General features: G+C 41.0%; 1 protein-coding gene across 46 annotated transcripts in view; it reads right to left on the bottom strand.

Moving 5' to 3' along the window:
• Positions 1-25,112, bottom strand: part of LOC125688938 (E3 SUMO-protein ligase RanBP2-like) — a 180,385-nt gene that overhangs the window by 37,913 nt on the left and 117,360 nt on the right. For 33 of the 46 annotated variants that reach the window (XM_048935836.1, XM_048935787.1, XM_048935806.1 and 30 more), the window contains 4 exons: positions 11,147-11,314; positions 10,640-10,720; positions 8,318-8,485; positions 7,811-7,891 (listed from right to left, as the gene is read on the bottom strand). In XM_048935836.1, coding sequence (XP_048791793.1) covers positions 7,811-7,891; positions 8,318-8,485; positions 10,640-10,720; positions 11,147-11,314 — 498 coding nt within the window. Of the gene's footprint in view, positions 1-4,380; positions 4,655-5,630; positions 5,730-6,229; positions 6,462-7,151; positions 7,337-7,810; positions 7,892-8,317; positions 8,486-10,639; positions 10,721-11,146; positions 11,315-12,525; positions 17,111-17,634; positions 17,733-17,901; positions 18,041-18,339; positions 18,424-18,507; positions 18,673-19,168; positions 19,316-19,402; positions 19,541-19,941; positions 20,104-20,474; positions 20,599-20,898; positions 21,075-21,161; positions 21,341-22,411; positions 22,622-23,315; positions 23,407-23,911; positions 24,105-24,875; positions 25,022-25,112 lie in introns of those variants that run through there. The other 13 variants (XM_048935861.1, XM_048935851.1, XM_048935843.1 and 10 more) reach the window with 12 other exon arrangements.

Here is a 25,112-nt window from a genome sequence, read left to right as displayed (position 1 = left end):
CTTGCTGGAGGAGAATTTCACAACAAAGACTGCTTATCTTCATAACTTCAATGGAAGATTAAGAACTAAATTTTGCACATGGACATGAAATAGGAACTGTCACCTAAACTGCTTTAGAAATATTTACCTGGCCAGTAAATGGAAACCACAGAAATATGATAATGCCCACTAGTATTACGTTTGTCACAGAACTTGACGGCCTTTCTGTATCTCCTGCTTCTCACTTGGGGACATTTTCTTCTACATGGACCTTGCAAGGCTTCCTTGGACTACTGATTTTAGCTCTGCAGGCAGAAGTCTTTTCTCAGTGGAAGATCAGACACGAGAAGGTTGAAAATGGGGTTGGGAGATGCATTTGCTGACCACTGCTGCATACTTTTCTAATCCTTTCATGGAAACTGATCGGCGACATTCCAGTTAAGTAAGTGAACATTTACATTTGTGAAAGACAACGTGCCAGCTGATGTTTACCTCCACGTGCCACTGTTTGCCCATAGCATTCACCACACGTCCTTCAATTGGTCTTCTACATGCTCCACAGATGGGGACGCCCATTTTGTCATGGCAGGGCAAACAATATAATTCTCCCTTCAGCTCACGAGCATCAGCAGTAAGTTCCTTCCTGTTCAGAAATTCATTAATTGAGAGCATGAATAAAGGGACTGAACAAGTTCAACTCAAGAGCTTCTGTAGACATCATTTAATTTTGAGCACTTGTTTCAGGAACTGTATTTCTACTACAATAATGTATTCAGCAGCATCAAATATGCCAGTTCAATATGATTATTTTTTAAACAAGGCTGATTGATTCCACAGAAAAATAAGAAAAGCCTGCTATGTAGGATGCATCAAATCTCTCTGAAAATAGCTACTGAACTTTTCTCACACAGTTAGAAAGCTGTAGTCATGCCTGCCTTGCATTCTGGCTCTCTTCACACCAGTATCTTTCTTGGATTTACATAAATGTAACTGAAAGGAAAATGTACTCCTCTGCATTTTCTCCATGATATCAAACATCAGAGAAAGAATAACATAAGCTGACAATAGCACTGGCACAATACTACTGCTGTTTTTCAGATCAGCCTCTGCTATGATCCTGAAATGACAGCTTCCTTTGTAGTACAAAATAAACAACCAATAACGTGTGCTATATCCTACAGTGCCCCCTGATCCACGCATCAGTGGGGGATGTAGAAACATGCAGCTACGTATTCTGCAGCTGCAGAAGCTGACAAAATGAGGTGAGAGAAAGCTTAAAAGAAAAGCATACTTTGGGCAACTCAAATAAAAAGAAAGAACATAGGCAAGGTAATGACTGAAGCAGCCCCAAAAGACCAGCTTTCCACCCTTTATAGCAGAAAAGTAATGTCAGTGACTTTGCTGCCATAAGCAAGTTTGTGCCCACATTTCCTATTCTCTAAGACACTCTGTGCTGCACATTACAGTCTTTCCTCACTTCCCAACACATCACTCGCTGTTTGAATGGAAGGTCCAATTCTACCACCCCAGGAGACGTAACCAGACACGTATCTAGTAGCAAGGCACTCAGAACTCATCCCTTTTGCCTCTTGTACAGGACTGGTTTCCACTTTAACACGGAAGTGGTGAAACAAATAAAACCAGCATTCTCCTGTTTTCTTATGTGGAACTCAAGTTACCCGCAGTTTGCACAGTTGAAATGATCAGGGTGATAGGGATCATTTTTGAAAATGAGGGGTTGCTCGTCAATAATGGCGTGGCACTTCTGGCAAATGTACTTTCCCAGGCCTCTGGCTTTTTCCCTGTTATGGCAGGGACGGCAGAGATGTCTGCAATGACATAAAAGAAGACAGCTAAGTACCAGCACCTGTTACTAGGTAAAAAATAGAAATCAAGCATCTAATAGAAACTCATTTCTATCAGTTCTTTTGTGGAGTAGAATGAAGGCTTTAAAACAACTTCTTTGGTAGGCAAAGCCAAGTTCAGAAGAAGGCATATTATCTTCTGTCACCACAGAAGCATCGTTTGTTCAATTCCTTTCAATTTCATGCTTTACCCTCAAACTCTTCAACATTTAGATTGGAAGCTGGATGACAAAACTGGCCCTAACTCTGTAAATAACTCTGTGTATCACATTAAAAATATGAAATCAATGGCTACATAGTCTACTTAAAAAAATCCATGAAGGATCCCACTGAAGTGAGAGCATTTATTAATGAATAGGGTGATAAACTGGACTGAAATTGGGAACCCATGTTGGAAAAAGAAACACCTATTTAAAAATGACAATACTTCTGCATCTGATTCAGTTCTAAGTGTCTATCACAGTATCCTACCGATCCTGAAACACCACCAGGTACAAAACACACACCTGACATCTGGTGAAGAAGTAGGCCAGTAGTTCATATTTTATGTGCATCTTTTAAGATATCCACTCTCAGTTTTATGATGCATTCTTAGACCTTCTTCTCATAAAAGACACTTCAGTTACTCCATCTCAGCAGGAAAGCTGTAGGAACCATAACCTCTACATCCCCCCCGACTTTCATTTCACTTTCCTCATCATCAGTGACAGAAGGAAGGGTGAAGACCCACCTGCCAGCATTCTTGACAAATCCAATATCTGCCAATACTTGTTGGCAGATATCACAGCAGAAGCATTCCGGATGCCAACTGTTGTTCATAGCTTTAATAACACGGCCAATAATGAACTCACCTGTAGGAAATACAGTAACAGGATGTAAAATACCTTGCTACACAAAGTTAAAAGAAGCCTGCAACTGAATCACTAGAATTACATAATCATTTTTGCTTCTCTCTTCTTCCAGAAAAGGATATTTTGGAACTCTCCTTGACACAGTGTTGACTTCTACTCCGCTGTGTCTATAATCAAGCCTTGAAAGGGCTCCAAATTCAAAGCACAACAGAACTGAGTTTGAGTGGCCTTGACCCTACTGCAAGAAAACTGGACTCAAAGTACGAAGATACAGTAGGAGAAAGCACTTACTAAATAGTAAATCCAACACACACACCCATTTCTCATCTATCGCATAGTCCTGTCCTGGGAGGCACTGAAAAAGTGAGAAAACCACCATTTCATCTTCTCTACTGCACAGCCATGCCAAGCGTGCACATGCAGCCATGGCCCCTGAGCAGTGCAAACACTGCCTAAAACATGTCAAGAGCTCAGCTTCCTGGTGCTGTGAAAGGCTGAATCCTGGCTCTAAAGAGCCTACTAATCAAACAGCTGTCAAAGAGAAGCCATCAGGCAGATAACAGATACCAATGAAGTCTAGCATGCAAGTCTGGGGCATGCTATTCATTCCCATGAAGTCATAGCTTTTCAAGAATAAAACTGGATGGTCTCTAGAAGCGTAGGGAAAGCTTGAGGTATCAGTGCTGACAACAACCCCGTTGATTTTGGCTACTCTTACTAAATTCAAAAACTGGAAAAGCCCAGTTCCAGGCCGGATCCATGGAGTGCTGCAGGTAAGTGAGCAGTGACCTGGAAGGCAGTCCAGCCAGCCAGTCACACCCTCCAGCAAATTCACTTTCTTTTAACTCCTCTGTTGGAACAAGTCAGTACATAAAACTGATGAGATTTTAATAGAGTTGGTGCTATAAGGACTCAGAGTAGAAGCAACAGAAACTAATGGGCTGTGGCAGCTGGGCAGGAAAAGTCCTGAAGATACATGGTGTAGCTCCTCCATTAACTTGCCAGAGCCCAGAACAGTTTCTGGTCTCTCTGAGTGCCGCAGAGGTGAAGTTCCCTCTGCCAAACTCACCAAAGGGAAGCTAGGAGCAGATCAGTGACAGGAGCACATCAGCAACAGGAGAGGAACAGAGCTCTGCCATGTACGGACAACGCTGGGATGCAGGAAGAGCTGTGCTCTGTGTTTCAAGGGGTTAGAAAGGAGGATTCACAAAAGTCCTTTCCAGGCCAAAACGTGGTATTCGTGAATCCAAAGCCTTTCTCCCCCGTGCACAGGGCCCTGAAGTTTTCAGCTGTTCGAGGGACAACATTTGAGAACAGCTCCATGGTTATGCGTCCTAAAGGTTCATTGTTGGCAGAAACGTTGAAATACACAACAGGGTTGGTGTCCTTTGACAGCTCTGCTGCCAGAGAGAGGTGGCCCTTCTGTAGCTCTGACAAGCTTTGCTGGCATTCTTCAAATCTCCTCTTGAAAGAATTAGCCAGTTCTTGAACCTTAAATCTGACTGCAAATTGTTCCACTTTCACTTCACCATCTGAAAAACAAATCCAAGAAGAGATTTCCTTAGCTCTACTCACTGTAGCCAGAGATCAGTAGCTTTTGTTCTCTAGAATTTCCAGGGTAAAACAAAGCCCAACAAACTGCAGAAGATACTGAAAAAACTGTAAAAACCACTCAACCAACTCACCAGCATAATCTGTAGCTGTCCAAATTAAAACATTGTTTGATGTATCAGAGGGCACTAAGTTCATTTCTTTGGTGATGACATGGTTTGCACACACTTTCAGAACTTGGTCCCTTCTCATAAGGATCCTGTAATATTTCTTCTGTGTATGGAAAAGGATCTTAAGCTCTCCAACACCACGCTCCTTCCACTGAGTAGCATCTCTGTCCCACCTGTAAAGTTTCGCTCTCTCTTTGAAGAGAATTTCTTCATCTTCTTCTCCAGACTTTACCTCCACCTAAAACACAGCACAGTACTGTGTGACTTCTCCAGACGGCGCCACCAAGAACACTGTTACAATTCTGACATCAGGTAATGCTACATTATCCAGTGTTTTCCTTTCTAAAGTGGTTTTGTACCCACAGCTCTACAGACACTCATCAAGCACTGAAGTGAATGCAAAGCCTTGCCTTCTCTAAATATAAGACCCGACCAATTGCAGTGTTTGAAATTCATTTTAGCAATGCAACACTACATCCCCATGCTGCACAGCAAGTTTTGTGGTTGTTTTTTTTTTTTTTTTTAAGCTATCAAGTATTCTGTATTATTTCCCAGTAAAATTTTAGGTCTGCTGAATGATGTACTAAATAATAACAGCACTGTTAGCATTTCAGGTGTTGCCCTTTTAAAGACTTAAATGATTTAATATGGGCATTTGTTAGAATAACTATCAACTGAAAATAAATGGAGGCCTCACAGCTGCATATCCTCCTCACTTTATATGGGCACATTACTCTTTTTAACAGCCTCGAGTTGACACATCTTCCAAAGCTAAAGAAAACTTGAAAGAACGGGAGAAATACGTGATGACAAGCATTTCTGGTGGGAGAAGTGACACTGAAGAAGAAAAAGAGCAGGTGAGGCAAGAAAGAAAACCACAGAAGTCATCATGTGATTAACAGATGAGGCAAGGCAGACAAGATACTGAAGAAAGAGAAAGACGTTTTGCAGCCTTCATCAGATTAGCTGTTCCAATTAATGGCACTCCATACTGTTCATCTGTGCACTATTAGTCTTGTTTAACCATTATACTAACGCCCCATTTGAAGTTTTTATCTACAATTAAGACATCTGCATTTTAAACTTGTCCACAACAACAAAGATAACACACATTTACATTGTTTAACAATATGTAGAAATCCGGAGCACAGAGATTTATCTGGGAAGCACAAATCCAGGTGTGTATCTGTACCAGAGGCTTAAGCTGAACTCACCTTTAGAGCCAAAAGCAAAGTCTCCAGAGTTCTTGGAAGCCAGATCCGCAAACGACAAGCCCGAAGCATGACCAAAGCCAAACGAGATGGGTTTGTGTTCTGTCAAAGATGGAGAAGTCAAATGTTTTTCTCTTTCTTTGAGGAAAACATCTTTGATGTCATACAGTTGTAAGAAAATACTGGAGAAGCTTTCATATTTGCACCTGATTCTCATATTGACACTTTTTATTACAGTCCAAAGAGCTGCTCAAGACTGAGTTTCAGCATGCTATTTCTGACACTCAGCAAGTCCACACAGCTTGAGTAAGTACTCACATGGTATGAAACAATACACTAACCTAAGTATAAATCACACAACTGAGAGTAGCAGCGGTCTGTACTAGAGTCATCTGAACATACTAGAATTTGATAGGCACAAGTACTTTCATTCCCCTGCATATTTTCACTAGACCAATACTTGTGCTTCAAATTCACTGCTGCATCTGTTCAATGCAATGGCTAAATTAAACTAACCAATAAAAAAGCAAACTTAAGGTTGTACACACACCCCCCCACACACAAAAAGACCCAAACAAACCCTTACATTCTCCCAACTTTACCTTGGGTTGACTCAGAACGTTCAGAATCACTTTCTTTTTTAGTTGACAGGTCCACAGGCTTATCATCACCTCCTGGTAAACTCTGTGATACGTGAGCAGTTTCTGTGGAATCTGCCTCTTCACTGCTAGCAGCTGACTGCACAAATACCACCGTTGCTCCACTAGTTGATGGAGTATGAAATTCTTCCTCACTCGTACAGACTGTGTCAGCTGAGCTTGTAACTTCACTCTCCTGAGATTAATAAGTGAGCACATAAGCCAGGAGAGCCTAATATTCAGACCACATTCAGTCTGGACATAAGAATAACCACTGCCTCCCAAAAAGCCACATTCCCCCTTTGCCCCCCCTCCCTCCCATGTTATCAATTTCTTCATTTCATTACAACAGCAGTGCAGAAAACTCACAATGCTAAGTCCTCAGGCTCCAACTTTCTTATAGCTTTACTAAGGTTTCAAAATAGGTAACTAACAGGGAAGGAGAAGCAAAGAGATGGGAAAAAAAAACCCCAAGAATTGTTGCTGGAAGGTTTCAGACATTCTTCATTATTCTTAACACACACACACACACACACTCAAGTTCAACAACAAGAGACTGAAGTACCTTTGAAGCAGCATGATTCCAAAACAAGCACCCCTTCTCTTGGGAATTTCTCTGAAATCACTGAACTCTCACATACCTGCTAGGAGGAATTCTACTAGCCAAAGCTGTTCCTACTTTAGGAGGTAAAGCGGTTTCCTTTCTCTCCCTGAGAAATGCAAGATCTGTACCTTAGTTCCAACGCCAGAACAGACTTGAGACTCAGTCAAACAAGTCAAGTAGCTTTTAATTTGCTGAATATTTGATTGCTCACTAACTGAAAACTGACTAAGAATAATGCTGCAAATTTATTGCCAAAACTTTTCATAGATACTTGACTCGTACTTTCTTTCTCTGAGTGTCAGCTTCTTTCTGAGAGCCTTCTGGACAGGCATCTTCCGCATTACTACCAATGCCACAGACAGATGTGGAAGTGACCTGCGGAGTTTCTTCTTCAGCCTTCTTCTCAGGAGGTTTAGTTTCAGAAGTAGTAACACATTCCCTCTCCAATTCCTGTTTGACTGCAGTGCCTACTGCAAAGAACAAAAATTAGTGGAGAACAGCTGTTCAGACAGCTGAACACTGTGATCATTTCCTACATATACATTATAAACTAACCTAATGGAACTCAGAACATCTCAAGTTTAAAACTTTGGTAACAGCATCACTATTTTAAAAGTCACTCATTCACAGTCACAAGGGAGCTAAAGAACTGTACATTTGTCCTACTGTGGTTTTCTGTTGTATCAAAGAGCCTCCATGCAATAATGATTGCAATCTTGCCACTGCCACTACTACTACTAGCTTCCTTTGACACTCACTTGTATTTCTAGTAGCTCAATATATGCTACCTTTTTTTAGTACACAGAAAGTCAGCCAAAGAAAGCAAACCTCCTTTACAGACCTATCCAAATTCACTTATCTACTCTAGTGTCCTCCAGATTTAGAGATTCAGCTTCAGCATCTAAGAAATTAAAGATCAACCACTGTGTTTTCAGACATACCTTGCCATTTCCTTTTTTCTTTTTCATTGCTGGGATACAGCCTTCCATTAAGTTTCTTAACTGCTGTTTCATAGTCTTCATCTTAAAACACAGGAAACAAGTATGAGTTCTCAGGGATCTTCCAAATACAAAGACGACTAAATTTGTTAAGCCCTTCAGACTCACAAGCCTGGTCAAGCACACAAGACTTCTGCAAGTCTTTTAAGAGCTTGACATATCAGCAAGCAAGCTTTCAATTCTTACTTATGTACCAGTGCCTTCTTACACTACTGACACTTTCTCTGCCTAGATTCATGGCACAGGTTTCACACTGCCAGAAAACAAGCATCGTGTTCGTTTTATTAGGAGAATCACAAAGCAGGGTGGGGAAGGGAGACGGAGGGTCCTTGGCCAAAAGGAAGATGACAGCTGTCATCAGTATCAACAATATTAGAGCCTGTTGATTCTAGTACAATGCACGTTCCCTACAAAAAATGCAACACTCAGATCAACTTTGACATTCCTTACCATCATCCTCTTCACTCACATATCCAGGCTTATTCTTGTAACAGAAGAAGGTTGAAGGGAGCTTAAGAAAGCCTGCGAGAGCTCTCTGCTCTGGGGTAGGTGTGAGCTCGTACACTATCACAACATCATCGGATGGTGCAGCATCTGTGGGGTCAGCTGTCTTCTCAGCTTTGTAGAGAAATACAACAAAACATGACAATTACATATTTCACAACAGCAGCAACATCAGCTTCCCACTGCCCATGTTACAGAATCGAATTCATACTTTGACAGCTAGAAACAGACAAAACCTACGTTCTTCTTGTTTCTCCCTCTGGATGACTACCAGAATTAGAGAACACTAGGAAAAAATTACAGATCGTGCTGGGGCGTAAGAAGTTCCAATCTGCATGCCCAACTACATCTTAGGACCTTTGAAATTTATGTCCTAGATAAAGAACAGGTCAGCATTTGTATATTGTTCAAGAATTATTTACGGCCTTACGCCAAACAGAACACAGCTACAGGGAAGAGCCAGATGGGTATCATGTACAGAGGAGAAGCAAAACCTAGGACTGAAAAATAGAGTAATCAATGTCAAGCTGTCTGCAGCAACATGTACTACTGCTGAGCTTTGAGCATTGGAAATTCCAGACGATACTAAACAGCAACTGAACTGAACTGATCTCAAATTAATTCTGGGAAATCCGTGCTTCCAACTCATCTCAACTTTTTGCCATAACTGCTACTAGTGAAACTTGTTACAGGAATAATCTTGTAGTTCCGTGCTACAGAACCAACTACAACACTGCTCTCAGCCTTCAGAAACTTAACTAGCTTTTACAGCAAGAAGAAACACGTCACTACTGATTTTATTATCTAACTTCTTCTCTTCCTTTCTCAATATGAAGAAGCTTTTTGAGTACAAACAGAATAACCATGACAATCAAAGGTTAAATCTAAAGATGTAAAGTTGTTGTAAAAGAATGGAAGCAGAGAAGAAGGATGTATCAGTTTAAGGGTCACCTGTATGGGAGGTGGTCTTGTTTGTTTGTTTCTATCTGTAATTTAGAAGTCAAAGTTGAAGAGAAACACACAGGTTAACTATTAATAATAAGTAGTCCATAAGCACATCAATATCCATATACTGGCTGTTTCTAACAGATTGACTGATTTAGAAAGTCAGCCCACACGATAACATGCTCCAGTTTAGGTGTGCATTAAGCTATGCAGCAGAATTTGAAGCTCAATTTTCTTCTTCTGACAACTTGTTGGCCAACTTGATGGCACAACAAGGCCAAAGTGGAACCTGAAGCTTCAGACAGGAACCAGAGTACTACTTGCTTCCCAAGGAACACTGATTTCCCTGCTTCCACTACTTCCTTCCAGCAGTGTAAAAGCAATGTGAGTAGTACTGGAGAAAAGGCAGTATCTGAAGTTCTAAGTACCAGTTCAATTTTAACAGTGCTTTTAAGTATTCCTTTCCCAGCCTTTCTGTGCCAATTGACTGACACCCATTAGAAGTTAACTGCTTCAGTTTCCTTCTACAGTCCTATAAAGTAATCCTTTTTGGTCATTTCAGATCTCAATTGCTCTTCTGAGCTGACATCCAAAGTAGATACACAATGAGGTTCCTGAACAAAACATTGGAATTCTTAAGATGGAAAAGCTAGAGATGATTTAATATATTTTCTCAGAACTTTACACACATACAAAGTAACTCCAGCTGATTTAAATCAGAATTGGTGGCATCTAGTACCATGCTACAGCAGTAGGCAGGTATGCTGCCTGTAAGGAGGTGCTTTATTCTCTCAGATCAGCTAAGCAGTCAAGAACATTCTCTCTCCAATTCCTGTTTGACTGCAGTGCCTACTGCAAAGAACAAAAATTAGTGGAAAACAGCTGTTCAGACAGCTGAATACTGTGATCAGTTCCTACATATACATTATAAACTAACCTAATGGAACTCAGAACATCTCAAGTTTAAAACTTTGGTAACAGCATCACTATTTTAAAAGTCACTCATTCACAGTCACAAGGGAGCTAAAGAACTGTACATTTGTCCTACTGTGGTTTTCTGTTGTATCAAAGAGCCTCCATGCAATAATGATTGCAATCTTGCCACTGCCACTACTACTACTAGCTTCCTTTGACACTCACTTGTATTTCTAGTAGCTCAATATATGCCACCTTTTTTTAGTACACAGAAAGTCAGCCAAAGAAAGCAAACCTCCTTTACAGACCTATCCAAATTCACTTATCTACTCTAGTGTCCTCCAGATTTAGAGATTCAGCTTCAGCATCTAAGAAATTAAAGATCAACCACTGTGTTTTCAGACATACCTTGCCATTTCCTTTTTTCTTTTTCATTGCTGGGATACAGCCTTCCATTAAGTTTCTTAACTGCTGTTTCATAGTCTTCATCTTAAAACACAGGAAACAAGTATGAGTTCTCAGGGATCTTCCAAATACAAAGACGACTAAATTTGTTAAGCCCTTCAGACTCACAAGCCTGGTCAAGCACACAAGACTTCTGCAAGTCTTTTAAGAGCTTGACATATCAGCAAGCAAGCTTTCAATTCTTACTTATGTACCAGTGCCTTCTTACACTACTGACACTTTCTCTGCCTAGATTTATGGCACAGGTTTCACACTGTCAGAAAACAAGCATCGTGTTCGTTTTATTAGGAGAATCACAAAGCAGGGTGGGGAAGGGAGACGGAGGGTCCTTGGCCAAAAGGAAGATGACAGCTGTCATCAGTATCAACAATATTAGAGCCTGTTGATTCTAGTACAATGCACGTTCCCTACAAAAAATGCAACACTCAGATCAACTTTGACATTCCTTACCATCATCCTCTTCACTCACATATCCAGGCTTATTCTTGTAACAGAAGAAGGTTGAAGGGAGCTTAAGAAAGCCTGCGAGAGCTCTCTGCTCTGGGGTAGGTGTGAGCTCGTACACTATCACAACATCATCGGATGGTGCAGCATCTGAGGGGTCAGCTGTCTTCTCAGCTTTGTAGAGAAATACAACAAAACATGACAATTACATATTTCACAACAGCAGCAACATCAGCTTCCCACTGCCCATGTTACAGAATCGAATTCATACTTTGACAGCTAGAAACAGACAAAACCCACGTTCTTCTTGTTTCTCCCTCTGGATGACTACCAGAATTAGAGAACACTAGGAAAAAATTACAGATCGTGCTGGGGCGTAAGAAGGATTAGGAGCCAACTGCTCTGCCACAGGCCGGCTGCTGGCTGTGCCTGCTCAAGTGTTTTTCATCACACATTCAATGCAGCATGTAAATACCTTTACTAGCAGGCTGCAAGGAAGATGTGCTTGTCCAAAAGGCCATTGGATTAGATTTAAAAAGGCTAAAATTAAATCCTAGAAAATAAATGGCATGGAGAGAAATGTTTAACTGAAATTTTCAAGGGGGTAAAACAAACCTTATTCCTATCCATGTTCTGGAAGCATTCCACAGTTACACATCACAGTAGGAAAACTCACATTGAATGCTATGCAAGCTTACTCAACCCCTATGAATAAACTGCAGTCAACACCTCTAGCATCTCACTTAGTGTATCACAGTTAAGAAACAGTTTGCCTTCATATGACAGAGACTGCTATAGATATTAAAACGCACCATCTGGTGAAACAGCCCTGCAACTGTAGGAAGCAGAGCATGAAGTCCTCTATCAGTACAACGCCAGCAAATCCCTGTCATTGCACAAAGATACCTGAGCACATTACGGTGAACACATGGCAGCCACTGCTTCTGCAAGCTCAGCTTTCAGCTAGTATCAGAGCCTGTGTAACTGAGGATGTAATCGCAGGATCTCTTTTCAAGCTAAGAAAAGCTACACTGTGCATCAGGAATTGCACAGACCATTCATGGAAGTCTTCAAGCAAATGTACTGCATGTAGTTTCAGAATACCCATCCACACAGTCATAGAGATAACTGAGTTTAAGCTTAAGCACAAGTGCTGTTCTATAGCTTACCAGTCAGAGCGAGGCCTGTGCACATACATTACCAGTTCAACTCAACAAATGCACTTTCAGCACTTAACCCTGACATTTTCAACACCTCATCAAGATTCCAAAATCCTACCGGCAATTCTCTCTCACTACAGAGTAACACCAAATCCTGTACAAGGCATGTTTGTATCTTTATGTGCAAATAACCTGCAACCTGAATATTGTTCAATTAACACTCACCTTTTTCCAGAATTTTAAATGAGAAGTTGGAGGGTCCATCCCGTGCTGAGGGAGCCACATTGGATGCCTTGCTGTCCAAAGGTTTCTGAGATGCACTGCAGCTTTTGGATGGTTCAGCTACTCCCACTTTTTTCTGTTCTGCTTTCTGAGATGCTGAAATATCACCTGTGCTTTTTCTTGGAGGATTAAAGCTGAATCCAAAGAGGGAACCGGTGGCTGAAGTATTTCCAAATGTGAATGTCTTTGACTTATTACAATCCCACTGTTTTTCCTTTTTAGCAAAAAGCTCTGCAAATGCATTCTTCTGAGGTTTACTTGCGTCAGTAGCAGATCCAAAGCTGGGAGCAGGAAGCGCCTGAACAGCAGATACTGGCACATGTGGTCGACCTTGAGAGTTAGGACTCTGACAAGAACGACAGTTTTCATCATTTGCTTTGCTCTGGGTGAGGCGTACAGAGCAGTTCCACTGACCTTTCAGTGAAAAAGCAGTTCCCAAGTCATTCTGAGTGGTCTTTGGAGCATCTAGTCGTTCCAGTTTAAAGGAAAACTGTTGAGGAGATACTACCGAATTAGTTTTGCTTGGATTCTGGCAGGCAACACTTTTTGTGGCAGCTAAAGGAGAAGAAACAGTGAAGTCCCCATCATTAGATTTGAAGTTAGGGTTGAATTTAAAGGTTGTCGGCTGAGGCGGCTTCGACCCTTCAGCTGCTCCCGGCTGCCCAAATTTAGCTTTTGAAAATTCTACCCCTTTGGATTCTGCAGGTTTTTTGTCATTATTCTGCAGTATCTTGATATCCCCAATACCTCTCTCCTTCCACTGGTTTGTGTCTTTATCGTATCTATAGAGTTTAGCTCTATGACTGAAGACAACTTGCTCATTTTCCTCGCCACTAGTCACTTCCACAAGGTCAGGCAGAGGTACTACAGGTTCGAAGTACTGCCCATCTCTCTCCTCCTCTTGAGTCAGATCAGAATCTTCATCCGTGCCCACAGATGTTCCACTCTGGTTCTGCTTGGCAGGAGATTTGGATGGACTCAAGGCAGATTTAAAGCTGAAATTGAAGCCTGCTGTCGACTCTCCAAATCTAAACAGATTTTTCCTTACAGGGCTGCTTGCAAGAGGTGATGCATACACAGAGCTACTTAAGCTGTCATCCAATGCTTCCTCACGCAGCTCACAGTTGCTCCACTCCACAGCAGGCCCAGTACCTTCAGCGTGTGGCTCTGTAACAGAATCAGAAGTGCCACCAGCACAGGCAGAGTTTACGTTTTCTTCTTCTGCTAGTTTAGTTTTGTCATCCGTCAGAAACGTTTTGAGATCTTTTAAGCCGGTCTTCATTTCTTCTGCTTTCTGTATAAGCTGAGCTGTCCTGCCCGTATCGACAAGTTTATGGGGTGTCTGCAGTGGTATATCTAGCAGTAGCTTCTGACACTCTTCAAACTTCTGTTTGAACTCCTCAGCCTGCTCTGGTGTTTTGAACTTCGCTGCCAGCTGTTCCAGCTTTGCATCGCCATCAGAGAAGTCACTGGCCATCCACATCCATGCTTTGTCTGAGCCCGACAGCTGTTTCAAGTTCATAGTTGTTGTGATCCAGTGATTTGCACATACCTTCAGTACCTGCTCGCGTCGCATGAGTATCCTTACTTTGCCATTCACTTCATTTTTAAGAATCTTCAGGTTGCCCACCCCACGTTCTTTCCACTGGCTTGTTTCTGGATCAAACCTGAATAGCTTCACTCTTTGGGAGTACAGCACTTTCTCATCCTCCTCTCCTGTAAACGGCTCTACTTTTTCAGGCATCTGAACTATCGGTTCAAAATGAATATCATCACTGTCCTCAGTCTTGTACACATCGTCATCCTTCTCACCAAGATCAGCAGAGGTGCTTGCTCTGTGACCAGTCTGAGAAACCTTTGAAGAAAACAGCTGTTCACCTGCACCTGAGAAGCCTTCAAAGTTAGGATCTTTTTTGCCAAACTGAAAGCCTTCACTGGGGGTACTTTTTGCAAGATCAGCAAAAGTAAAAGTGCTACTGCTGTTCTGGCCAAAAGTAAATTCACCCTTGTCCTTGTCTGCTGTTTCCTCAGATTGGAGTGTAACTCCACTACTTGAAGGCAGTTCATTTTTGTCTTTTTCGTCAATGTTTTTCAAGTCTGTTGTACACTCCTTGGGTGGATCATCTTTCTTACTAGTATTTTTATTGGATTCCTGGATGCCAAATTTAAATCCACCTGGAGGCACCAACACTGAAAAGTTGAATCCTTCCTTTGCAGGTTTTGCTTCAGCATCTCCAAGATTCTGAAATGTAAATGCTGGTGTTTTCCCTTGATCAGCATGACCAAACTTAAAGCTTTTTCCTAAGAATTCACACTTAAAACCCGTTCCCAGTTGTCCTCCAACAGGTTCAGATGATTTGCTTTTCAAGTCAGAAGTCAACAATGAAACATCACTGGTAGGCTTACTAGATGGATTTGGTGTTTGGCAAGCTACACAAGCTGGTGAGGAACCTTCGTTCCTTACAAAACAAGTATTACAATCCCACTGTCCTTCCTTTTTAGCAAAAAGCTCTGCAAATGCATTCTTCTGAGGTTTACTTGCCTCAGTAGCAGATCCAAAGCTGGGAGCAGGAAGCGCCTGAACAGCAGATACTGGCACATGTGGTTGACCTTGAGAGTTAGGACTCTGACAAGAACGACAGTTTTCATCATTTGCTTCGTTCTGGGTGAGGCATACAGAGCAGTTCCACTGACCTTTCAGTGAAAAAGCAGTTCCCAAGTCATTCTGAGTGGTCTTTGGAGCATCTAGTCGTTCCAGTTTAAAGGAAAATTGTTGAGGAGATACTTCTGAATTAGTTTTGCTTGGATTCTGGCAGGCAACACATTTTGTGGCAGTGGGTTCATTTCTGACTGAACAGATACTACAGTCCCACTGACCTTCCTTTTTAGCAAAGGCAGATCCTAATTTGTCCTGTGTGGCACTACTGCTGGCTTTGAAACTTGCAGCAGATTCACTTACCGGGATGCCATGTGTGTCCCACACATCTGGATTTGGGCTTTGGCATGAGACACAGTTCTTAGCAGTTGCTTCGTTCGGAACTAAACATACTTTACACTCCCACTGATTCTTCTTCAAGGGAGACTGTCCAAATCCACCAGAGGAATAGGTTTGTATGGCTTCCTTTCCAAATGAAAAAGTGGCAGGGGCAGTTGACGTTGAGGTAAAACTGCCTTTGCTGTCAGATTCGCTGGTCACACTATCTTTTGAGAACCGAAATACGGAGTTCAAGATCCCTAATGTTGACCCGCAAGATTCCTTGGTATCTTGACTTGTTGCCTCTTTAGCAGTTCCAGTGCTCCGAGTCAAGGATGCATCAGCACTCGATCCTGATGTTTTTAACATATTCTGACACTCCTCAAACTTACTTTTGAAAAGCATTGCTTCCTCTGGTGTTTTAAATCGAATTGCAAGCTGTTCTGGCTTTGGCAGCTCATCTGCATAATCTAAAGCATGCCATACAAATGATCTATCTGATCCAGCATTTGGAGTTAATTTCATATCAGTATTTATGTAGTGATTTGCACAGATTTTTAGTACTTGGTCCCTTCTCATTAAGAGACGGAATTTGCCAGATACTTTGTGTTTCAGTATTTTCACATTTCCAACACCTCTTTCTTTCCACTCTTTAGATTCTGCATCAAACCGGAACAGTTTAGCTCTGTTGCAGAAAAACTCTTCTTCATCTTCCTCGCCTGTCTTTACTTCAATCTTGTCAGGGAGTGGCACCACAGGTTCAAAATGAGGTCCATCATCATCCTCATCACCACCATGGGTGCTTCCTCCCTCTGTTTCATGACTTCTATTGGCCAAGTCAGAATTTGAAGTCATAAATAATTGCTTGCTTGGTTCTTGGAAGTTAAACATTTCACTCTTCTCAAAAGACAGGTTTTTATGCGCATTTTGTCCCACGCTGTCTGTAAGAGAGACACCTGAAGTATGCTTATTACTGAAACTGAAGACATTTCTTTGGCCACTTGCATGACTGTTAACTCCTTTTTGTTCAATGCACCTCTCATCTTGTAAAGGTTTGTCTGATGTTAAAAGCTTCAAAAGGCGTTCACTGCTGTTAAAAGCTCCATTAGCAGGCTGTGTGGCAGCTAAAGGAGAAGAAAAGGTGAAGTCCCCATCATTAGATTTGAAGTTAGTGTTGAATTTAAAGGTTGTCGGCTGAGGCGGCTTCGACCCTTCAGCTGCTCCCGGCTGCCCAAATTTAGCTTTTGAAAATTCTACCCCTTTGGATTCTGCAGGTTTTAAAGTCGTGGGTGCAACCGAAGGTTTTGTAAAATAGCCTGGTTCAGGTAGTGGTGGATTGGTGCTCGCCTGTGGAACACCGTAGTTGTAGTAATCATCGCCTCCACGAGGTGAAATGATTCCAGCAGCAGGAGCATCAAAACGCAAAGGTGTAGCATAGATGTCTTGAGGAAACACACCGGCACAAGTGTTCTGCAGAGGTGGGGTGTGGATCGGTTGTTGATAAGCATATATATGTTGCTGAGGTGCAAGTCTGTTCATGCCGTAGACAGGCGCCTGAAGAACAAACACAATCACTTCGTTGTGGAAAAGGAGAAAAAGGTCTCAGGCTGCTAAAGCCCACCCAACATGTACTCTTAATAACAAGGTGAGCTTTACAATTACATTTTGACTCTAATCCGTTTAAACTAAAATCGTATGTTCAAAACTTGAATGGTATCTGAAAACGTGGACTGAAGGGAAGCGCAAGCTGAATGGACACATTATTGCTATTAGAAAACAAACAAAACACAGAGTAAAAACCACCAAGTTCCCATGCTGTTTTGGGGAAAAGAACATCACAGACAGAGCAGAGAACATATATTCGGCACGTTAAAAACATTTGGCTGGCCGTTTCTCCCAAACCAAGCATCGCAAACAATAGCTGATAATGGATCTTTCTGCCTGTCTCCAGCAGAGCTCAAGTTTACTAAATGCTACCTAGGGAACTGCAGTACTTCTATCCAACTACACCCAGAATCAAAACCAGACGTTCTCAATAAGTCAGTCAAAATTGCTCGAGCAGATACATTTGTCCTCACCTTGGTTGGTGTTACATTGGTTGCAGCAGTTCTTAGAAGATACTGTGAGTTATAAGCAGGTGACTGGCTACAGTACACAGATGGGCCAGTGGTAGCAACTGAAAATGAACACCAAGAAAAGAATTTATACCCAATTTGTGTTACTGATTTCAATTAACTTCCCCCGAGGATCAGTTCTGCTCATTCGGCAAACAACACTGCAGAAAGATTTTAACAAGTCTTACTCGGTACAACTAAGTGTCTAATCAAAATTCAGCATCAACTTACCCGTTAAAGGAGCTTCATGAAGATTTTGTGCTCTCCGATAACCATCTGGCATAGGATCAGTTCCATAGCTTTCAGCAGGCCACCGATGAGATGATACACTTACGTTGGAACTGTTGAGTTTCATTTCCTGCATTTCATTCTATTCAAGAAGCGTTTCAGTTAAGAGAGTATAAACGTATTACACAGCTATTTGAAGGAAACCTAAGGAATGATCCCTACTCCCCTGTTATTTGAAAGCATGCTCAAGGTCTGAGACAAAAAAAAAAAGTTAACTGCTGCAATAAACCACCACCTGCCTATGGTGTACACAACTGAGATTGTTCCCTGAAGCCAGAAATAAAAAACCCAGAACCAAAGAGGACAAGAGCTAAGCTGAAGAAAGCAAAACTATCTGAACAGGCAGTCCTTAGAGGCATCACCTCCTCCAAAGTTGTTTACCTTTAAAGCTTCCACTTGCTGACAGAGCATCTGAAGTAAGGACTGAAGATCTTCTGCCCACTGAGGAAGAGTTTTAGGAGAAAACTGGAAAAAAACAAAGCTTATTATAGAACTTCAGTTTCTTACACAAATGTAACACATCCCTAGAAGAGTAATTGGCTAATATACCTTGTAGGTAGATAATTTCTTAGGTGATGGAATGGAATGTTTTACTTCCAGATGTGCAGCTTGTGAGATGTTTCCAGAGACAAAACTTTCCTCTTCATCATTCTCCCCAAGCTCCTGGCTCACTGCATTCAGCATTTCCGTTACAGTTTCCATAGATACTGGCAGCTAAAAATTTGAAACACAAGTCATGATTGCAATTCTTGATCTGAGGAAGAGACTGTGTTCTGATCTATGGCTGAACAGCACACAAGGCTTTCACTACAGAAATTCTAGGCTTTTTTTTGTTGTTCTTTCCTTCGCAGGAAAGCCCTACATCTGTTACAATTAAGGTAAGAGGACAATTCCCACAAGCATTAATTCTATTTGGAAACTATCAACCTCACAAAGACAGTGAGCACAAGCTATTTGTTTACACAAAAGCCGTCATCTACAGAGAATCAAAAACATTTCATAATCCGATACCTTCACAGAACCTTCCCAGGATACACCACATACTGGAGTAAAGACATTTACTTGGCTTGATGAAACACCATAAGCCTAACTTGTCGTGAAGCAAAATCTGTTTTGAGAAGTCTGACTTGAAAGCAAATTGTCTCATTTTGCACCAGTAAGCTAAACCACTCCATCTCTCCAAACAAGATGTTAAGCAGGAATTACTTACTTTGTCAGCTACTGATGGATCAGAGGAGCTTTCATCGATGATCTTCATCAGGTAATGCTTTCTTTTAAGAAGATAGGTTTTGTGCTCTTCTTGTTCTTCTGGCAACATATCATCGCTCTCAATCTCCTCTGCCTTTCTTTGGCAAAGCTATGCAACAGCATATTGATTAATAAGAATTGGTCAGAATGCAAGCAAAAGAAAAGCATTTTCAGGTAATGCAATTTACAGACTTACTATGGCAAGATTCCAGTATGAAACCACGTTCTTAATAGCTTCAAATGCTAATAAAGCATCATTGGTTTTGCCTTCAACCGCGTCCAACATTGCAAATGCTGTATGTGCCTCTTCTTCATAGGCTGCAACCTGAAAGACCTACAGCCAAAGCAAAAGACAACTCACACGTAATGTGTCTGTGGACATTGGAACAGTCAGTAACTGTAAACATCTAGTAAGCAATCAGATAGGAGGAGGTTAATAATATTACTAGTTTTCCTGCGATACAGAAAAACAGCTTTTCCATAAAGCTGGTACTAAGGGAGTTCAGTGCCTTCCACTCTGATAGTTTTAAAGCTGAACAGTTCCACAGACAGATCCTACCAAATCTTAGCATTAGCAATACAATGACAAAAAAACAAACCCTAACAACACGCAAAACCAACCGAACCACAAAAAGAAAACAAGAAAAAAACACTATAAAAACCCACAACCAATTTACATGTAAGATTGTGACATAAAACCCCTCTTACTCTCATCTTGGAATAATCAATCTGTACCTGAATGTCCACACTATGGAAATGGTTGAACAGAGGATCAGTAGGCTCAGGAATACTTTTGTGCTTTTTGATCATTTTCAAAGCAAGCAAAGTTTTCTTCCAGTAGTAGGCACTTCTTCCAATGTATTCTTTCTGGTCGTAGAAGGAGGTAAGGCTAGTGCCCTGTTGGAGAAATTGAAACTATTGCAGAAAATGCAAATAAAATGTTATTCACGCTTTTTTATTCATACTTTTTCTTCTCTGATGCAGTTGTTTTCTTGACAAGTTTCAAGAATTTTTCTCTGATGCCTGTGATGTATTTCAGGAAGTCACAGAAAGTAACACACAGGTAGAAAATACATCATTTTTAACTGCGTTGTTAAGAGAGTAGTGAGGGAGAGAGAACTTGTCAGATAAATTAGTTGCTCTAGTCCTCCTATCAAAATTAGCAGCAGCTCTCAATACTACATTCTCATCTGATTTTATTTGGCCAGTTCAGTTTGCAGAATTAGAGAAAAACAGATGGTACTTATTCACAAATAATCTTCACTTACTGTTTTTTGCAGGCTTCTTGCCCAGTGGATAATTAAGGCAGGCTGAAGGCCGTGTTTCTCCAGGGCTCGCAGAGTACTTAATCCATGCTGTACAAGAAGCTTCAGTCTTGTTGCTGAGTCTGGCCTGAATATTACAAGAAATATTCCTCAATTATTAGTCCCTCTCTTTTAATCTGTTCACACATTATTTCTTTGATGAGTACAACAAGCAGTTTTAGTCCTAAGCTGGCTCTTGACAAATACAATATTAGAAACGTAAAGCCCGTTTTTGGAAAGTTCTTAAGCATCTCACCCCTACAGCACCAAACCTTTAATGCTCAAACTACGTCAAACAAAAGGAACTCGTTTTACACAACCTATGGGAATCAATTCAGAAGCCGTCTACAAGTTTGGTTAAAGTCTTTCCAAACTGAAGAAGCCTTACGTTGTTTTTTTCTGCATCAGAGTACGAACTGCATCCCACCAGGATCTCTGCTTCTCAGTATAGTACTGTTTGCACAGCAGCAATGGTAAGAATGGAGGCTGATGTGTGCCGTAGTGAGTATTAAACTTCTCTTGCAATTGTAAGTTGCTGGTGAACACCATTCCAAGTAAAAATACCTGTTTGTGTAAGAATAAACAAACAAAGTATTAGGTACCCAAAACCTTGCATTTAAATGCATTGAAGAACTGGGAAAGTTTACTTACTTCCAGGTCCAGCAGGCAGATGGATTCAGGAGCATCTGTTTCAAGCCTTGATGTTTCTTGTGGCAAGTGAAAAAGCTGTTTTAATACTTTGCGCAGCGGGAATAACGCTGACATAGAATTCCACTGCAAGCCAAGCCAAACAAGGTGCTGGAGACTGCCACTGTGCATTCGAACAGCACCTGTGCAAAAACAAAGGTTGTAAGATGCTAGGATCTGCGTCCTAGTTAGGAAGACCTGCATCTGAAAGCTGGGTTTCATTACAAGAGAAGGAGCTCTGAATATTTCTCCCATGGAAGGGCTTCCCCAGCAACCTCCTCCCACCTGTTTGCCTCTGTCTAACAAGCTGGAGCTAAGAATGTTCAAGTAAGATGTAGCATTCTTCAAGTGATTCCTGCTCCTGTTTATATTATATAAATAACTATAAAAAAAACAACCCAACAATAATATCTATTTCATAAAAGTGCACAAGCAAAGTATATTAATACTTCACCTTTTCTGTCAAAGCAAAAAAATGGAGATAATATAATACTTCTCTAACGGGGTTAATCTTTAGCCTATGTGCAATAAATGTTTGTTTTTCTTTTTTAATTTTGTATTGATGAACAACTTCTTCAGTGAGACCATAATAGCATAAACTTTTATTTTAATATGTAAAATACATATATATTCAACAAGAGAAAGGCCATAAGCCTTATTGCTTTGCACTCTGATCGGTAGTTTTAGTTTGAATAGTCTACATATATTTTTGACCACTAATAGCTAAGTAGAAGACTACTAGCATTCTACTCTTGTTACACTCAAATTCAAAGCAAGCCCTCATTGTCAAGTTCAGCTTAAAAACAGAAAGATTTCACTAGCTCACAACTCCTCCTGGAATTATTTCATTTTTATGGAACCCTTTATTGTAACCTGTATTCACAGATTACACATGAAGAAGTATGTGCCTTCCTATTAGCACTTACAAGTGTACAAACACGGAAAGCTAAACAGGCAGCTTCAACTAGAAATGAATCAGAACAGACCAGAAGACAACAGTGTGGAAGCAGGAAGTATGTGAGAAATTCTTCAGAACCTGGCATGATGATACTGCCTCTCAGCTACAGCTGAAAGTGAAACCTTACAAATCACTCTCTGATGAGAGCAACGATGAGCAGCTATTACAGACACTTGTCTTTTGTTGCCAATGATGCATTTGTACAAGAACCTCTAACGCAGTCGTGTTCATATTGAGTTTCAGTAACATCTCTTACCAATATCATATTTACTCAGTTCTCCTTGAACTGGTGCTTGTGTACTGACATTTCCCACATCATCTGTGCCAAGGAAAGATCTCTCTCTAGAAGCTCCACTCCCAAACAGGCTTTCAAACAACGTAAATAAACCACTTTTGTTTGCAAAAGATTCCACAATCTCTTTCAAAAAGTCTTCCTTGCCGTGGCTTAAGTTCAGCAACATGTGACCTAGGAAACACAATGTCACAGAAGAACACTCAACAATATTTGATGCAGTGGGCTGCTTTGGCTACCTGAGGCTGGGAAGCAAGATTTCCCCTTACGATATTTATGATATATCTAAGTTACACTCTCCCTATAATTAAGCCAGTGTTTTACTATATGGGCTGACAGCAGTCCCAAAGCATTTTAAAATCCAGTTTGCCAAAATCACTATGTACTTTTATTACAATGAGCACTACAGTGGTCTTCAAAATAAGTAGCTGTCAATCTCATCTATTCAGGATGAATTCAGCCTGATGCCTGGTGTTTTCTTTGTTTTCATCTAGAGCCCAAAAGACAGCAAAGACTGAAAAAGACTGCCTCTGCTTTCAAAACAAAACAGCAGCAAACCTGTTGCAACCAAGAAGGGAACAAAAGTGACAGAGAAAGAGCAATATTTTCTTTTGTACTTGGGACCAGCACTGCTTGCAAATAGACATTAAAAATTAAATTCTATCTTAATGTCCTGGAGATAAAAAGTCCATTACACGTCAGGATTATGCTGCTGTTTTGCTTTTCATACGTAGCCAAAATATACAAAGTTTTATAGCATATTTCAAGACACCAAACGTGTTCTTTAACAAGACATTAACTCTGAAATCAACTACTCATAAAACTAAAATGGAACTATGCAACATTTGTAATTATTAATTTTTATTACCAGACTGGCTCTTTCGGTCACAGGCCAACATTTCCAGCATGTCTTGCACAGCAGGATCTCCTTTTATTAGTTTGGACTTTGGTTTAGGTACCTGTGGAAGAAAGAATTGTTACAGCTTCTTCACAACAAAAAGGAAATCACTTCAGTTAGTCTTAGAAGTTACAAAACAAGGTTGTTTCTTTCCTGAACAAGACACTAGGTGAGTCATCAACCAACTGCAAATACCTTCAAGAGCACACAAGCTTGATCCAGCTCTGCTATCTATGCAGTAAGTGTGTGAGAGCTACTCAGGTCATCCCCCTCTCTCCCACACCAATAACCCTGATATCAGTTATTTTAGCTGCTTACAGAAAAGGGCATACCCTGCAGGAAATACACTCATAAGAGTCATTTTACTTCTGACAAGTGAAACAGTTCAAGAGACACCTTCTGCACATCAGCTGAAATCTTTTAAAGAATTGTGGAAGAGGAAGATTTGGTGAGGAGACAGCCTTAAAAACAGCAGTTCATCTTTGGAATACAGGTGTTCAATGCATGTACAGCGAGAGCGTTCAAGAACCGCAACAACTACAAGCACAAACTGAACAGTGACTTACATAGAAACTTTTCAGATAACACAATGCTGCAAGTTCACATGCATCTCTCCACTGCGCCTCACTGCTCTGGGCCATTTTCAGTAGCAAAGTTCCTGCATGCATGTAGAAGTGTCCTTTCATCTCAAGGAAGGTACGAGACAGCTCATCAGGTCCATTCACATATGGTTTCACAGAGTGAAGCACACGGTCAAAACTAGAATGGAGACAAAATTCATTTTCAACAAAGCCCTGATAAAATCTATCGCGTGCTTCAGGCCAGTGTTATTTAGCCATGAATGGAGTGACTTGATAATTCAACTGCTACTGCCATCTCTGTAGCTTAAACCTGAGTTGCACAAGAGCAGGACAACAGTCTTGAGCTCCTGGAGCTCTGAACACTGTTTATTGAAGTGAAATCAATAGGAGTCAGTACAAAAGAGAAAGTAAAGGAAATAAAGGAACACAAATCTGAAATTAACTGGCTACAAACATTGTTTCGTACTATTCCAGCTGTGGCACACATGACCCAGTCTGAAGTCAGCTGGATTAGCTGACCCTATCAGTTTTCCCTCAAGAAGAATGCAGGTGGCTTCCTATCTCCCATTTATACTAGACATGGGAAATTGTTTGTTGTTTCAGTATGTGTTGTATTGACTTGACCAGGACAAAGCTGACCCACAAGTGCCTGTGAAATGTAAACCAGCTGAAGTCAAGAACAACACTCTCATGCTGCAGTGAAAAAAGATAACTGGCACAGACTATCACTCAGCCGTCTCTAAGGCTTGTAGCTCAGGCAGACACATGGCTTGGAGATCAAGCCTAGTAACATTTTTTCTCTGTGGCTACTACAGAGGAACTCCCCTCCAATTCACAAAATGGCTACTCAGTGAAAATTATGTCTGCTGGATGTTCTGTGACCCAGAAAACAAATACTCAATTTCTTTTCTTTTTTTTTTTTAAAAAAACAGAAAAGTTAAAACGATACCTTTCAAGTGCCTCTCTGCTTTCTCGAACATCTCTGGAAGCAAGTGTCATTTTAACAAAGCTAGCATAGGCCAGCAGATGATCTTTCTTGACAGCTCTCCAATTATTCTTATCAGATTCCAAGTCTCGAACTGATTCAAGGTATTCCTAAAGAATAAAGTTCATCAGAGAATAAGGAACCACCCTCCTCCTAGGAAGGCAAGAGCTTCTCCAGAACACGTTGCTCCATAATCCAGTT

This window comes from Lagopus muta, chromosome 1 (assembly GCF_023343835.1).
Source record: "Lagopus muta isolate bLagMut1 chromosome 1, bLagMut1 primary, whole genome shotgun sequence".
Taxonomy (NCBI): Eukaryota; Metazoa; Chordata; class Aves; order Galliformes; family Phasianidae; genus Lagopus; species Lagopus muta.
This window is presented reverse-complemented; position numbering and strand designations above follow the sequence as displayed.